Below are 17,744 nucleotides of genomic sequence, written 5' to 3' on the forward strand. Positions count from 1 at the left end.
TGTCCATTTGTCTGAAAGGGCTTGACATCAGCCTGGGTGGAGGCACGGGACCAAACCAGATGGCCTCTTTTTTCCAGTTGCAAAGACTCTTTGTAGTTTCATCATACATCCAGGCAACTCCCAGGAATGTCAGCATTGTTTCTATACAGGAAAATGGATGACTGGCCTCTCCAGCAAGTCTGGCTCCTCTTCCCACCTGACTCTGCAAGTAAACAACACTCCCCTATGTGTCTGTGGTGGCATGTGGTGGGGAGTCATGAAAGGTCCACAGACCCGTATCACCCACTCCACATCTGAAGGTCTGGCCTGGGACTGGATGCCTGGGCCCCTGATGCCTGGGAACATGCACAGGTTTTTTTGGTTGTTGTTTATACTCCACATCCTGGCAAAATCATCACCATCATTATTAGCTACCATTTATGGAGCACTGCGTAATAAGCATTTCACACACATCAGCTTATTTAAACCTCCCAAAATGTCTGTGAAGATCTTATTATCACCCTCACTTTGCAGTGAAGAATTTGGAGCTCAAAGTGGTCAGACTATTTACCTGAGATCAAGCTGCTGGTCAGCAGCAGAGCTGAGATTGGAACCCAGGTCTGACTGCCCCTCCGGGACCCCAAGACCCAGCTAGATGGGCTCCTGCCTCCATATCTGTCCTGGTGTCTGAGGACAGTTAACCGCTACCATCGCTGATCAGTGAGTACCTGGGTTGGTACATTTCTTCTCAATACAGTGGTATCGTTACGGACTACTCTCTAAATTAGGGTTCTCAGCACATCTGGATAGTGTTGTTTGCCTTTCTTTAATTTCTATCCTAAAGTCTCAAAGACAATTCATAGTACCATTGGCCACATAAACACGCCTAAATGCATTAAAAGTCCCGAATGAAAACAGAGCCATCAATTAAAGAACTAAAAGTCAACAGCACCTAAGCTGCTGAGCGTTGATGGGCACAAGTGACATCTCAGTAATGATACTGTTTCCAAGTCTGTCTTCTCTACGTTTGTCCATCTGCACCTGGTCCCAGACCATCTGAACCAGTACCAGCCACCAGATCGGGGGGCTCTGTGAGAACAAGCATTAGCAGGTGGAGGATAAGGCCCATTCTGAGGTTAACCTGTTCCTTAAGATGCTTTGATAGCTGGTTCCTCAAGATGCGAGCCAGGACCCTACTCATCCTTTAGGTCACAGTTTAAAGGCCACTTCTTCCAGGAAGCCTTCCCTGACTGCCCCCCCCAGCCGAACCCGCCCAAGATAACGTAATGTTATGGTTGCACACTTCCATGGTACCCTGTCCTCCTGAGAGCAGGGACCAGATCTCTCCTGCTCTTCACTGTATCATCAGTACCTGGTACAGCACTGGGCACAAAGTGGATGTTCAATAAACGCTTGCTGAATCAATAACAGTGTCAGGCTGCCTTTTCAATCAGCCCTTGTTGGCTTCTGGCGAAGACCTCATCCATGTCATGGTGGGATGGCTGTGAAAGCTATGGCCTGACTCTCCCTGATGACCGGGGTAGTCACTGCGTGATTAGGATAACAAAGATTTCCTCAATACAGGCTTTCCCTTTACTTTATAAAAGACCACCCAGGATGGACAGTGGTCTCTTGCTGAGACCTAGACTTTGACCTCCTCAGAGGAGGGTCCATCTGATATCCATGATGGTACAGAGCCTAGGGCTGGGCTGGGGGTAGCCTTCAAAGCCAGGACTTAAGGTGTGGAGAAGTCAGCTGTTCCTACCAAAGGGGCAATGACCTACTCAGGCCTTCAGTGGCTACTCACAGCCTTGCATAGACCCGGCTGATCATAACACACTTAAATCTCAGGGTGGCGGGGACTGCCATGGCTCCAACCAGCTGCCGGCTGTAGGAGGCCTTTGGGAGCACCTTATTCCCCAAAGCAGTGTGGTCCTTAGATCTGGCCCCTGGGCTCCCTCTCCTCTGGCCATGCCACTCCCCATGGAGCAAAAGGCCCCCAGGGCCCAGGAGGTGTGCCCACGCCCCGCTTTCCAGGCCATGCTCTGGTTACGAGGACTCCAGAACCCTCTGCCCGAACGGCCTGAAGCCTTCATGAACGCACGTACACGCTTCTGAGCAGGGACGTGGCCTTCCCCGGGGGTATATTTAGGTCTGAGGGGTGGCCAAGTGTCAGCTAGCAGGGTGGAGTGTGAACCATACTTGCACGCACAGACTGACGTGCCCCCATGCATTCAGACGAGGGCCCTCCCAGTGCAGGACTGAGCAGGGGGTGGTGCCCCACGAGGGGCCCCAACGGCAGTCTGACCTTGGTCCCTGCAAACATTAGGAGCAGGCCTGCTCATGAACCTGCCCGCTGGAGACGCTGTGAGCAACGTGGCGACGTCATGCCATCACCAGCACCTACTGTTGCCTTATTCACCTCCTTCCCCTGCCCTGTATCCCTGAGGAAGCTGCTGGTCCCAGGCTAGGCCTGCACTGGTGCTATTCGGGCAGGAGCAGAGGTCCCAGCATCAGCAGTGTTGCCTGCTTTCTCGCAAATGTGAACACCTACACACAGAAGGGGAGAGAGTGTGAGTTTGAATGTTTAAATGTGTTTGGGTGACTGTGAGCAAGAAAATGAGGGAGGAAGTGAGCAAGTGAGGGGGAGTGCAAGAGCAAAGGAGGGTGAGCACGTGAAAAAGCGCGTGCGCACGCGAGAGGAGAAACCTGTGTATGCCCGTGCACGGACCTGGAGATACACCGGTGCCCACCACGGTACCTAGGAACTGCGTGCAGTGAGGGAGGGCAGGAATGTGCCTGCTTATCTGCATGTGCAGGAGAAGGGGGCGTCGTTGCAGGAAAGAATGAGACCTAAAGAGGAAACAGAGAACAAGCGTGTCCATCTCTAAGAAGCATCTCTAGCGGAAAGGGGTGGATGACAGGGTGATGGAGTTAAGAGGTCCTGGGTGTGCAAGAGGAAGAAGACTCATAGGTGCGGGAGCTGCACGTGCCCAGGGGACTGCGTGTGGGTATGTGCACATGCATACGTGAGCACGAGGCTGTGACAAGTGACAGCAGACATGAGTGTGTGTGCGCCTGTGTGGAACGCCTCCGGGGGTGCGAGTGAGCGTGCCTGCCCCAGGGGCAGCTGTGGGCTGCCTGCAGGTGTCGGCGATGCCTGAGGATGTTTTCACCCAGAAATCTCAGTCTGGGAGGACTGGATGACACTGGCTAGGGTCTGGGTGACCGCAGCCCCGGGAGTGTTGGCCATGTCGCCCCCCGCCTGGCAGCTCCTGTGGGAATGAGTGAGTCACCCAGGCATGGCTGGTCCTCACTCTGCCTTGCCTCTTAGTCTCGCCCAGTGGGGAAGACAGCTGGGAGGGGGAGAGATTACCCGAGGGCTGTATTTTTACATCATCATTATGCAACTGCTTGCAGTGTCCATGGGCTCATTCTAAAGGCCCAACGCCCCAGGTCTCTGGGCCTGTATGCCTCCATCTCCTTTTATGTCCAAGGTGCAGCTTAGGTTGGTGGTTTTGGCTGACGAACACTGCGGAAGTCTACTCCTAACCAGGTTCCAGGACCACCCTATTTACAATGCCAACCATCCCCCCCCGCCCCGGCCACCCAGTCCCAGTCCTTTCCCACCTCCCCCTTTTTGGCTTTAATTTTCTCCACAGCACTTATCACCATCTGCTATACTATATATTTTACTTATTTATTGCCTATCTTTCCCTTAATAGCAAATGCCTATGTCATTTGCCACATTCCAGGCATTGTTCTGAGCTCCATTTAATCCTCCAACAACCGTACATGGTAGTGAATGTTATTCTTGCCATTTTGTAAATGGAAGGCAGAGAGGTTAAGTAGCTTGCCCAGGATCACCGCAACGGTAAATGGTGGAGCTATGCCTGGGTCCAGGATGCCTGCTCTTAACTAGGGCAAAATACTGTCCTGTAAGGGTGGGAAATTTTCTCAGGTTGCTTCACTGTTGAAACTCCAGTGCTTACAGAGTGCCCAACACATGGAAGTGGTCAGTGAATACTGAGTAAATGGATGAAGAAATGAGTGAATGAACGTTGCCATGGAGGATGGAATAGAGAGGTAGTTGCCTTCAAAGAGCTCACGGTCCCATGGAGGAAACAGACAAAAAGTTATTTCAGTATCATATGAAGACGGCGTCACGGGTGCCTAGAAGGGCATATAACTTGCCTGGCCCCTGGCAGGCGGGCTTTCCAGAGGAAGGACACAGATAGGGACAGGCACAGTGACATCGTCCAACTCCTCCAAACTCCTCCCTGGGGACAGACATAGCTTAGTTCTTCCTGCCTCAGTCCACAGGGTGCCAGAAGATCATAATGGCTCAATGGCGACAAGGAAGGCAGAATGGGGTAGCGGCCAGGAGCCTGGGCTCTGGAAGGAAACTGCCTGGAGGGACTCCTCACTCTACTGAACACTGGATGAACCTGGACAGACCCTCCAACCTCCCTGGACCTTGGTCCTTTCTTCTATGAGATGGTGATAGCAAATAATACCAACTTCCTAGGGTAGCAGAGAGGATTGCATGAGATATAGGTTGTGATATTATGATTTATCAGAAATATATAATTCGTCATTCAGAGGACCAAAATATATATCTCTCATATATATTTGGTCTTCAGCCACAGTTCCTAACTCACAGCTCCCAAAGTCTTTGGAATTTCCTGAGCTACTAGAGCAGTGGGATCATATTTGGTCTCTTGTCCTTAGTTCCTGAAAATGCTTCAGGGAAGGTGACTTTTGGATCCCACCCAAGGGTGGGGGCTGGTTGCCAGGAGAACCAACCATGTGATTAGAGCACTGGAACTCTCCAGTCCCAGACCCGACCTCCAGGGAGAGGGGCTGGGGGTTGAATCATTCGCCAATGGCCAATGATTTAATCCACGATGTTTATGTAATAAAGCCTCCAGAAGCATCCCAAAGGACGGGACCTGGAGAGCTTCCAGGTGAGCGCATGGAGAGGTGGGGAGAGTGGTGCTGGGAGAGGGTACGGGGGCTCCGCGCCCCTTGCCTTGCCCTACGCATCTCTTCCAGCTGGATGGTCATCTATATCCTTTAATAGCCTTTTAAAATAAACTGGTAATCTAGTGACTAAAATGTTTCTCTGAGTTTTGTGAGCCTTTCTAGCACATTAATTGAACCTGAGGAGAGGGTTGTGGGAACCTCTGACATATAGCCAGTCGGTCAGAACTGCAGGTAACAACCTGGGCTTGCAACTGGCGTCTGAAGTAGAGGGCAGACTTGTGGGATTGAGCCCTTTACCTGTGGAATCTGATGCTATCTCCTGGGAGACAGTGTCAGAAATGAGCTGAATTCTCAGATAACCTGCTGGTGCTACTGCACCTTTGCATACACGTGAAAGCATCTAGCACAGTGCCCGGCACAAGGTAGGCAATGTGCCAGGTCCAGCGGAGATGACCAATAATCCTCTTTGATTCTATTCTGGTTGTTGGCTTTTGGGAGGAATGGGAGAGAAGGTTGGAATTAAACAAATCACGCTTATTACTGTAGCCTCTCTGCGGTGGCTTCTTCCCATTTTCCAGAAGCAGCTCAAAGCAGGGCAGGGACCTTGTCTGTCATACTCACCACTACTATATCCCTAGCACCTAGTACAGCACCTGACACATAGTACATGCTCAATAAGCATTTGTTGAATGAATGCTTGTGTGATTACATTTATTTTCCTTGTGAGGATAAATGTTCATACTGTTGCTGTTTCCATTTGCAAATAAAGGACTGCAGGACCAGCGGGTTACATGCCTTGTCCATAAACACACCGCCTGTGTGCAGAACAGCCAGACTCCAAGACCAGACCCCATGCTCTTTCCTCCATACCATGCTACTCTCTGGATTCCTATACACGGTGTCCTATTTTCTGTGGATTTTTTTCTAGCCACTGGGGCCATCCCTGGTTGTAGAATCATCTCTGAATTCTATGACTCATATCTGAATCACAGAACTGTTTAATAGCTGAAAGGGACTTGCGCTGTCACCTCGACCTCCCACCCACTGTGGAAATTTCCTCTCCAGTGTCTATCCAGACAATACTTGAATACCTCCAGTGATGGAACACTCATTTTCTCCTGCATTATCAAGTTCAATGACTGGACTATTTTTAGAGTCAGAAAGAAAGTTCTGCATCCCGTGGGCCAACAGGCCTCTTTTAAATTTCTATGTATTGGATTTATGCCCTCTTCATAAGACACACACAGAATGAATATGCCGTCCCCTTCACAAGACAGCCTTTCAGATGTCTGCAGACAGCTCTTACGTCCCTTTGGAGAAGTCTAGTCCTCAAGCTAGCTGTTTTGGGTCCCACAACGACACTGGTGCAATGGCATCCATCCTAGCCCATCTCAACAGGCCGTCCTAAGTGTTCTGAGCAATGGCACCCCCTACTGGATAAGGTGAGAATTATACTGAAGGGCTCAATGCTCAGTGGGAGGCTGGAGGAACTTCATCCATAGCTGGGGCAACTGCTCATGGGGTGAAAAAACAACCACTTATTTTAAAGAGTCATGGCTTTAGAGTCACACCGAGCTGTTTTCCATGTCTGTCTTAAAGAGGGTCACTGAAGACTCGACACTCTAAGGTTCCTTGCCAATCATGAGGTTTCTGACAAGCTACAGGTTTGAGAGTTCAAAATTAGAATTCAGAATTGGTTATTTCTTAACAAAAAGGTTTGGAAAGGGAGATGTGAGAATATGTGTAGTGTTACAGGATTATGGTGATTTTTCTTTTTCTCTTGTCTTTATTTTCTAATGTTTCTACAATGGATATTTGTTATAAGGAGGAAAAAAAAACAATAAAAACTTTTTTAAAAGGAAAAAACACAAAAAAGTTTCCCCCACCTTCCTTCATTCATTCCTCCCAAGGCTGTTAATCATGACTTGGGTATTTGGTCTACAACTGGACGTGCTGCTTCTCCATGGGCAGGAGTGCCTTGGTAATGTTTCTGTGGCGAGAGCAATGGCCCGTGGTTCAACAGTGGTCAACCAGACTCAAGCAGCACAATCTGACATTCACAGCCAGGCTTCTCCTCAGCGCTGTCAGGGATTTTCTCCACTTCGTCCACCCCACTCTTGGCTCATGCCACGGTCAGGCTGTGTTTCCTAATCTTACCTTTCGAAATCTGCCCAGCACACCACAGGCCAGTGGTCATGTCCTGATCAAGCCTGGACTCCCCAGCTCTTCACCCTTCTCTCCACCCTCCCCGCACACCCTCAGCTGCCTCTTCTTCCCTCCAGATGAGTCTACAGCAGCTCCAAATGATAACAGGTCAGAAAGACATCAGGGATTAGAAAAACAAATCCTCATTGAAACGAAGACCTACAGACCAGCTGAGTCACTCCTCTAAAGCAAATTCACAGCCACCCAGGCTTTCCTCCAGCCCCAGTGCCATCCGGAGCTCTCTTCCTCCATTTGCAGCTCTGGGGGACCTGGTGCTGGGAAGACTCACCCGGCAGCCTCTCGCTGCAGCACATGTCCAGGGCCCCTCCCTCGGAGTCATCAGCAGTGTGGTTCTCTCTCTCTCTCACTCCTGCAGCAGAATGCAAAATGTGAGATGAGGCTGTTGAGCTGGGATCAAGACAAAACCCTGAGCAAAGAGAAAAAGCCTTTCTTTCTTGCACTGTGTCCCTTGGAATAACCCTGCCCCATTGGGGGACCGGAGGAAAAGACCAACCTACAGAGGGGTCAAGCTGCAGAGGCAGAAGCAGAATTTTACAGGTGTCTTCCAGGTGGAATAACCACCAGCAACATCTAAAACCACCATCAGCACCATCATCTCTGCCACAGAAGGAAGGAGGGCTTACTACGTTCAAAGCACTTTATAAACTTTATCACACTGAATCTTCATCAGGGCCCCATGAATTAGGGATCATTCCACTGGCTCAGAGAAGTCAAGTAACCTGCCTCAGGTCACACAGCTCATTAGGGTAGAGCTGGGTACGAAATTACAGTCTAGGACTCCAGGCTCACACTTTCACTGCTGTGCCATTCTGCCTCCTAGTTCCTGTGGGTTTGAACCATGGGTGAGCAAGAGGGATCTGGGTAACATACAGTGTGTGTCCAGCTCCCCACATCTGCACATTCCCTGTGCCTCAGGCAGTAAAAAGTGGTATGCAAAACTCTGCTCTGGAAATAGCTAGAAAAAGTAGCTGTATATGTATGCATTTTCTAAATGTTCTATTTCTTTTTGAACTCAGAAAACCCTCTTTCTAGCTCATCAGGGCACCTTCCAGGACTATGCTGGGGACTAGTTTTTCTCCTTTACCCAGTAAGCTGGGAAAAAGGTTGCTGGAGATTAGTCAGACCCCAGACAGTGTCTGCACTTTGACATATCCTGAGGGTAATTGCGTTGCTCTCAGGGCTTCCCCTGCTTTGGGAATAGCCTGCCGTGCAGGTGTGGGCTCCAGTGGCTCTGCCTGCCCTTCGTGTCTGACCCCTGGCACTAGCTGACTGATCCGGGGCTGGACAAACCCACTAGGCTGGGCCAATCAGATCCTCTCCTCTGCACTTTTAAAATGCATTCTGGGGGCTGAATCACGGTAGCCACAGTGTCCTGGAGAGAAGGTCCAAACACATCTGCTGCCATGGGTCTTGGAGCTACTTCATTCCGGCCCATCTTGAGTCTTGATTGGGCAAAATTTCTGTTAAGGCCATAAGATGCCCCAGTGTCCTTCCAATAAATTCCAACATTTTAGCTCAAACCAACAGCATCTGATTTCTGAAATTGGCAACCAGAAGAAACTTTAATACAGCCTTGCTAGCATAATACTTCCAAGAAGTTCAGGAGGTCAGCTGCCTCTCCACCCACGAGTCCTGCAATCCTGCCTCTCGGACTGGTCCTGAGGCTGATTCCAGGCCCAGCTGCAGATCGGAATCAATGAAGGGCAGACAGGCCGTTAAGGATGGTGACCATTTTCATTCTGACATCTTCTGCTCTCAATTGGCAATTGTTTTATTTTTTCCTCACTCCAATTGGCAGGGTCTCTGAGAATCCCAAATCCCAGGGCCCTGCTCTCCTATGGAGAGAGGGCTGCTATCTTCAAGGCCCTTTAACTGTCTCCTGAGTCTCTCCACTTTTCTCCCTCTTCACTACCTACATCTTGGCCCAGGGCAGCATCTCTTGCCTAGATTACTGTGGCAGTCTTTTAACTGGTCTCACTCAGCCTGGCCTCCAAAACATTCTCCATATGGCTCCAATACATATGGCTTCAGAGGTTGTGCACTTTACAACCTGTACATCTGGATGGGGCAGGCCTGAGCTAGAACTTTTTCACAACTCAACGTTTATCATATAACTTTCCTTAAAAAAATACTTGAATGGCATCCTATTACACTTGGAACAAAGGCAATGGCAACCTTTGACATGGTTTATCAGATCTTGAATGGTCTAACCCTTGTTCATCCCTCCAACTTTATTTCATGCCCCTTTCCCCTTTAACCTCTGCACTCTAGCTACACTGGGACAGGCTCTTTCCTTCATGATGCCTTTGCACGTGTTTTTCTCCCTGCCTGGAGAGCCCCCCACCCGCTCCAGGAGCTCTACTTCCCAGTACTTTTGTTTTTTTTAAACGTCTTTATTGAAGTATAATTGCTTTACAATGGTGTGTTAGTTTCTGCTTTATAACAAAGTGAATCAGCTATACATATACATCTATCCCCAAATCTCCTCTCTTGCGTCTCCCTCCCACCCTCCCTATCCCACCCCTCTAGGTGGTCACAAAACACCCAGCTGATCTCCCTGTGCTATGCGGCTGCTTCCCACTAGCTATTTTCTTCCCAGTAGTTTTTACTCACAGCCCTTGACAGAGTTTGAAATTTCATTTTAACTCAGGCCATTATTTGACTAACATTAGATTATAAGCGACACGAGGGCAGGGACCACCATTTGTTTCATTTACCATTGTATCTTGAAAGCCTCGAATAGTGCCTGGTTCACAGCAGGTGTTCAATAAATAAACAAACACTTGTTGAATAACTGAATGTTGCCCTGACCTTCTTGGAAAAATATCAGGAACCTCAAACACGGCCATCATCTGAGCTGCCTTTGTGAAGGCAGTTTTTTTTGTTTTTTTGTGGTACGCGGGCCTCTCACTGTTGTGGCCTCTCCCGTCGTGGAGCACAGGCTCCGGATGCACAGGCTCAGCGGCCATGACTCACGGGCCCAGCTGCTCCGCGGCATGTGGGATCTTCCCGGACAGGGGCACGAACCCGTGTCCCCTGCATCGGCAGGCGGACTCTTGACCACTGCGCCACCAGGGAAGCCCTGAAGGCAGTCTTTGTGAAGTCACCTGGAACCTTCCTCCACAGCTACTGTCCACAGCAGGCCCAGAATCACACATCGGGAAGGCCTCTCATTTAGCAGAGGAGGAAACGGAGGCACAGAACCGAGGTCTGACTTGTCCCAGGTGATATATCGAGTGGGTGGCCATGTGGATTGGGATGGAGAACACCTACCCCCTACCTCCCGAGATCTGAAGCTTTTTCTTTATTTATCTTGAAGAGCGCCCCAGCTGGAGGGCAGCCCCAAAGGCCTGGCCCCTAGCTCAGTGCAAAAAGGTAACTGAGGTATCCAGATACCTCTGGAGGGGGACCCATGTGTGACTCACAGCTGCTTTCACACCTTAAGCCTCCCAGGCCCCAAGCCGTGTTCAGAATAGCTCAGCGCTGCATGTGTGCAGCGGACTCTATAAATAAGCTTCCTAGAAAATGACTAATTTCATAATCAGGAAAGCAGAAAGAGTAGCACCTCTCGTCTGTAGAGGAAAATGGAGCTAGAGCCTGCTCTCGGCCCTGCAGTTGAAGGACTCCAGGCAACCTCGCCAAAACCTGCATGTCTAGGCTGTTCAGGGGAGGGTTTTAATTAGATTTCCAAAGAGAAGAGCTCGTCCATTCAGGCTGAATGGAGAAGCCCAGTCTCTGGGAACTGCCCTCCTTCCTCCCTGCCAAGAGCAGAAATAGCTGCTTGCAGTAGATTACTGCAGGCTCCTTCTCTCCTCTTCTCCACTTCTACCAGCCGGGCAACAGGAGCAGAAAACTGGCCTGTGACAACAGACAGCAACTTGCTGCGCTGGCCCCTCACTGCTGCTCTTAGAACCAGAGAACCCCAGACATAAAGGGACTTGGAGATCACCCTGCCTGTCCTTCCCTCACCGATGGAGAATATCTGGGAGGGAGGAGAAATTTTCCAAAGCCATTGCCCCGTTCAACAAGCGTTTACTGAGCACCTCCTGTGAGTAAGGCACCAGGGCTATCCTAGGAACACAGTGGTGAACAAGCCAGGCCCTTCCCCCCCGAAGCTCCCAGTCTTCCAAGGGAGACACACAGGCAAACATGATCGTTCCCACACCTGCTTTAATAGGCTGCATGCACGTGATACCTTGGGGAGCTCAGCTTGGCTCGTGGTGAGGGGGCGGAGGGTGGATGTCTTCTGCAAGGGAAGATAGGACCTGGTTCTTAAAGGATGTTTCTAGGTGGATGAGAGGGTCACAAAGGAAAGAACTTCCTTCATAGTGCAAACAGCAAGAGCAAGAGCTGAGCATCTCGGAGGCCTGAGATGTACGGAATATTTGGCATTAACTGGAAGCAGGTTGGTCAGTGGGATGGGGAAGTGATGGAGGCCGGGCACCAGCAGAGGCACCTGAGCAGGAATCCTGTCCTCTTCCAGTTGACCATGGGGCTTCCTCTGAACCAAGATGTGCCACAGGCTCCCCCACCCCTGAGCTGAGGAGGTCTGTCATAGAAGGGCGATCAGTGGCATGTGTTCGAGGAATAAACATTAGGCCCAGCTGGTGGCATCTGATCTGCTCCCAATCTACTCCTTTTTTGAAACTGGGGTGAAATTCACATAACCTAAAATTCACCATTTTAACCATTTTAAAACATACAATACATTCACAACGCCGTGCAACCACCACCATTATCATCACCCCGAAATGAAACCCTGTACCCATTAAGAAGTCACTCCCATTCTCCCCTCCCTCAGCTTCTGGCAACCACTAATCTGCTTCCTGTCTCTCATAGATTTGCCTATTCTGCATATTTCATATAAATGGAATCATACAAAAGGAGCCTTTTGGGTCTGGCTCCGTTCACTTAGCATAACATTTTCTAGGTTCATCCCAGTTGTAGCACGTATCAGTACTTAATTCTTTTTAATGGCTGGAAAATATTCTACTCCATGGGTGAACTATATTTCATCCATTCATCAGCTGATGGACACCTGGGTTGTTCCCACCTTTTGGCTACTGTGAGTAGTACTGCTATGAACCAAACTTCTCTTTTAAACTCTGCTCCCAACATGCTTACGACTTTGGGCAGTCCTCTCTCACCCTGGGCCCCTGAGGCCTCATCTATAAAGCCAGGTGGTAAGATCCTCCTTGAAGCTTGAATGTCGTCACCGTCATTTGTCCATTCGTGTGTGAAGGTAATGTGTACCTGGCTGGGTACTGGAGACCTGGCCTGGACCAGCCCACCTACCTTCCTGGAGCTCATGGCTGGTGGGGGAGACAGGACAGCTAACGCTGTGGCCTGGGAGAAGCGTGCTAACAGAGGCCTGTCGGGGACGGGCTGGGAGCACCTCACCTCTGCCTGGGCGGTGGAATGGTGGATGGGTGGGTGCTGTCAGGAGGCATGGAGTGGATGCCAGCTTTGCCCAGGTCGTATGCAGAGAAATAGCTGACAGGTTTGGGGAGGGGGGCAGAGGAGCTTGCGCCCTCTTCCCAGGTGGGTGAGGGGTGAGGAGGAACTGGGATGCTGAAGCCAGATTCCTGGGTGGGAGGCTGAGCCCCCAGGAACCTCCTGACCCAACCCCAGGCAGACATGCCCTCTACCTTGGGCTTCATGCTCCTGGGGCTCCCGGGGCCCTCTAGACACCCCGAACTGTCAACTCAGAGCCTCTGCCACCCTCCTGAAGCTCCGATCCCACCAGACATCCCTATTCTCTGAATTCAAACCTGTCCACTCCCACTTCCAGGCCTTTGTTTGTGCTGTTACCTCAGCCTGATGTTTCCTTTCCTCCTCCTGCCAAATCTTACTCATTTGCAGCGTTACCTCTTCCATGAAGCACCCCCTGATCTCCCGGGAAGAATCACGCTCTCCCATCCCTGGGCCACGCCCCCGCACCCCTGGCTCACACTCCTCTCTGCCTCTGACTTTGTTCTGCTGCTTAGTTAGCTGTCTGTGCACCTGTCTCCCGCACCAGGCAGCCAGTGACGTAGGAGCATCCCCACCCCCTCAGCCACCCCCTGCATCCCAGGTGTTCAGGGCCCGAGCCTGTTGATGTACATGTTAAAGGTCAAATGGAGGGCAGTGGCAGGGTCTCAGGGTTAATGGTTTTGGGGTTCTGGGAGGGCAGAATCTAGCCAGGAGCTTCCCAACCTCGAGAAGATGGCCAGACCATGGCCGGAAAGAGACCCATAATGCCATCCAGATTTTCATCAGCACGTTCTGTGTAGAGGGGCAGAGGACATTCTGGCTTCATGGAAAACCAGCTGACCACCTCACACAAATGAATCATGTGTCCCAAAGCAGGCAGGTGGAGAGGCCTCGCCCCTCCTTCCTGGGGCGGCGGCAGGGAAGCACACACACGCTTGCTCACTGCGCTCACTCATCATCATCCCTACGGTGTCTGGATGGGGAAAGGCACCATCGGGGCCAGGGCAGGAAGCCTTCTCAGCACAAAGCACATGGGAGATGTGAATGGAGGAGAGAGGCCGGCTTTAGGACATCCAAATAGGGAAACTGAGGCAAGAGAGGTTAAGTGACTTGCCTCAGGTCACACAAGGTGTGAACAATTGTTTTCAGGTAGTTAAACCAGATTCCCTTTTGGGAGTTACCTCTCTCTTCCCCAGGTGCTCTGCTTGTCCCTTGCTACAGGGAGGGTCCAAGACCAGAGGTCACTCTGTGTCACAGCCCAAAGCCTTCTAACACGCAGCCTTCCTGCCTAAGTTACTCAGTCAGTTTCTGTTGCTGGCAACCACAGAGCTCAGACTGATGCATGCCGCAAACTAGTGGAACAAACAGGCTCCGAGCCCAGGACTCCCAATGCTTAGTTCACTGCTATTTCCATCCTGCCAAGCTGCCTACCCTCCCTGCCCAGCTGTCCACTGTCCAGCCATCTGTCCCCACGTCTGAGCAGACTGCAAACTCGGAGTGTTCTGGATCCCAAACACAGGGTCTGAGTGTTCTCCGCTTGGGATGTGCCCAGATGAATGATGACTTCTCCAACTTGCTCTGTTGGTGGGAGACTGGGGCGTGGGCCTGGCAGGCACCCCAGGGAAGGGAAGATGGAAGGGTGCTGGAGAGGCCCAGCTTGCAAAGGGGTGGGGGTGGTTCGGCAACAGAGTTTTCCATCTTTCTTGTGAGTCCGATTCAGGGACTGGAACATTCATGTGTTCAGCTAGTGTTTACCAAACACCTACTACGTGCAGGCCACGGGGTGAGGCCCTGGGGATACAATGAAGTACACGCTCTCACGGCACAGTGGGGCAGTGCAGGTAAGCAAAAGGCAATGGAACACAGGTGGCCCGTTTGATGGGAGAAAGGCAGGGTGCTGTGGGGATGCTGGTGAGGCCCCCAGTGAGGCAGAGGAGTCAGGGAAGATTCCCAGGAAGGGATCTCTGATGAGACATGAAGGAGGAGTGGCGGTCAGAAGCTGTGGAGTGAGAGAGGAGCAGCTGGGGTGCGCCAGGCAGAAGGAGGGCCCATGAATGGGCCTGGAGTTGAGAGGAAGCAGGGCACACTCAAGGAATGGAAAGAAATTCAGTCTGACAAGGGCATGTGGGAAGGGAGTACGGACAGGGAGATTTACCGAGGTGCTCACTTGTGATGTTATTTCTTCGTGTCTTCCTCCTCCCTCCCCTTTTTCCCAGAGACATAAGGCAGACCTTAATTCTCACGACAGCCCTAGAAGGAACATACTATCATTACCTGTAGTTTCTAGATGAGAAAATAGAGATCCAGAGAAGTGCAGTGACCTGCCCAAGGCCACAACGCTAGTAATGACAGATCTGCTTCTCGCCGCCCATATTCCTCAGCTCTCTTCTCTTCTGGCTTTCAGCCTTCGTTGTTAACAACACTCTGAAAATAGGAAGAGAGTGAACACGAACGTAACAGCAAACTACAGCAGTTGCATTATAGATGTTCTTTGAAAAATCCTCACCATAGGTCTTTGGGGCATCATCCCATTTTACAGATGAAGAAACTGAGGCTCGGGGGTGAAGTGACTGTGCTAGACTCTCACAGTGGGTGAGTCAGTGAAGGAGCCTGAGGGAGACTCCAGTCCCCAGGGCTCTGAAGGAGCTCACTGCTGCGGGGCCATTACCTTGTGTGTCCTCTCCAGGAACAGAACAACAGGAAGTGCTGCCCTGGACCCCGACCTCAGGTTTCTCCACCTGAAGCAGCGGCCCCGGAAGCCCTCCTTGGGAGACTGGCTGGAGTGGAGAGTGTGCATGATGGTGGCAGCTGTGCTCCGTTACTGGAGGAACAAATGTGCTCCATGGCCAAGGACCCAGCAGCCCTGGGCTCTAGTCCTAGGCCACTGTAGGACCTTGATCCAGTCATTTCCTCTAATCTGAGTGTCAGTAGCCACAAATGAAAATCAAAGGAATTGAATTTAATGACTTTTAAGGGCTTTTCCTTAAGGTCAAGTTTCAATTCTGGGGCTATCAAGGTTTGATGAGGCGGAGGTGGTGGAGTGGCAGGGAAGCAGCAGAGGGTGCTCCCAGCACCAGGGAAACAAGCCCTTGGTCCATGCAGCCTGGCGCAGAGGCTGCCCAACCTTCAAGTGGGGAAGGTGTTCCCACCCCAGCCAGTTACTCGTGGAGGCCCAGCTGTGTGGATCAGTATGTACTGAGGACAGTCCTATCCGTGTGGTGGACAGGAGCCCAGAGATGATCAATCAAACAGCGGGATTTCAGAGCTCAAAGGTCATCTGGTTTAACCATCTGCTCTGCAAGATTCTGAAAACATCCCCCTTCTGCTCCCTCTTTCTACACTCCCCATACTCCAGGTATACAGTTTAATTTACAAGGAGGAAACAATTACAAATGTGAAGGCGTGATCACACCTCTCAGGAGGGGGCTGTTCTGGAATTTCCATTCTGTTAGATGCTTGCTCCTACTTATGATACCTTGGAATGCACCTTTCCCTTCAGGGAAAAGCCCCCTTTTCCCTTCTCTTCTTGGAAAACTCTTTAAGACCCTTTCAAGACCCTGTTCAAATGTGACCCCTTCAGCAGAACCCTCCCTTAGGAAGAACTGGGTACCTGCCTTCTGTTCTCACACTCTATTCGGTGATCATCTATTGTTTTAAAAACTTATTTTATTTTTTCATTTTATTTTTGGCCATGCCACGTGGCATGCGGGATCTTAGTTCCCCGACCCGGGATCGAACCTGTGCCCCCTGCCATGGAAGTGCAGAGTCTTAACCACTGGACTGCCAGGGAAGTCCCTCGGTGATTATCGTTGATGCCTGTATCCCCACCTCACATGGAGCTACCGGAACACAAACCTGTGGATTATAATCACGGCAGCCTCCTTTTACTGAGTGCTTACTGAGTGCTGGATGCCTTGCCAAGTGCTGTACATGTATTACATCACTCATCCTTCACCAAAACCCTATGAACTGAAACACCGTTAGCCCCCTCCTACACATGTGGAGATAAGGACTTGGAGAGACTGAGTCACTTGCTCAAGGTCACCCAGTCGGTAGGCTGCAGAGGCAGGCTTCAAACTCCGTTTGCCTCAACCCCAGGCCCAGGCTTTAGTGAAACCGCTAGGTGTGTGGCCTCTGATGTGGACGTTCCTGTTTCCTGTATTTAATACCCTATCTGGCAGCAGACAGATATTCAAGACCTATTCTTGAAAAAATAAATGAAAAGTACGCTAGCGTTTGAGCATTTATAAATGGCTCATTAAAAACGCCACAAAGCGCAGGCTTTGGGATTGGGCTGCCCGAGTCTGAAGCAAGGCTCCCTCACTGGCTGCCTGATCTTGGACAAGATACTTGACTTCCCCGTGCCTCAGGTTCCTCATCTGTGAAATGAGGAAAGCAGTGTCTACACCTCAGAGGGTTCTTACGGAGATTAAATGAATTTTGATCCTCACATGAAGTTTTTATATGAGATGCATGCAAAATGCTGAGACAGGGCCCAGTAAACTCCTAAAAATGCTGTCGTCTAGTGTGTCAGGCGTTGCCCGCTTCTCAGTTAATACAGGACTTCTCTCCCATAGGTGAGGTCCACGGAGGCTCTGGGATGAGTCTGGTGGTGTGCTAGTAAACTGGTTCTCAGACAAAAGAATCTTTTAAAATAAATAAAAAATTAAAAAGCCATGATTTGTGGCATTTGCTGATTTCCCGGGTGTAAAGGCTCCCACCATGGCTGATTTCAAGCTATGAATGTGAAGGGTCGTGCTCCCAGTCTTGGAGGAGATGAGGAGTTTTGCTCAAACTCTCTGTGCCTCAGTTTTCTCATCTGTAAAATGGACCTAACTCAAAATATTATAGGTACACAGTAGTAGTACCTAACTCAAAATATTATTGAGATGAGAAAACATAAAACTCTTACAATAAGAGTTCCTAGCACAGAGCGTACCATGTAAGTGGTAACTAATATTACTGTTAAGAGTTTTCACAACACTCAGTCTCACTGCTGCTTGTCTGGCTCAGACACTGGCCCCATCCCAGCCCCTGGCTTTCCCCCTGACGCTCTGGCAGGCAGAGTCTCTGTCTTGGTC

The 17,744-nt window shown here is 50.5% G+C and overlaps 1 protein-coding gene across 1 annotated transcript in view; it reads right to left on the reverse strand.

The window, feature by feature from the left end:
- Window positions 1–17,744, reverse strand: part of PTPN5 (protein tyrosine phosphatase non-receptor type 5) — a 55,028-nt gene that overhangs the window by 25,271 nt on the left and 12,013 nt on the right. The window contains exons 2-3 of the mRNA XM_060017341.1: window positions 14,938–15,087; window positions 7,460–7,540 (exon numbers count right to left, since the gene is read on the reverse strand). Of these exons, the coding sequence (XP_059873324.1) occupies window positions 7,460–7,484 (25 nt within the window). The 5' untranslated portion in view covers window positions 7,485–7,540; window positions 14,938–15,087. The remainder of the gene's footprint in view (window positions 1–7,459; window positions 7,541–14,937; window positions 15,088–17,744) is intronic.

Source organism: Delphinus delphis, chromosome 8 (assembly GCF_949987515.2).
Source record: "Delphinus delphis chromosome 8, mDelDel1.2, whole genome shotgun sequence".
NCBI classification, from domain to species: domain Eukaryota; kingdom Metazoa; phylum Chordata; class Mammalia; order Artiodactyla; family Delphinidae; genus Delphinus; species Delphinus delphis.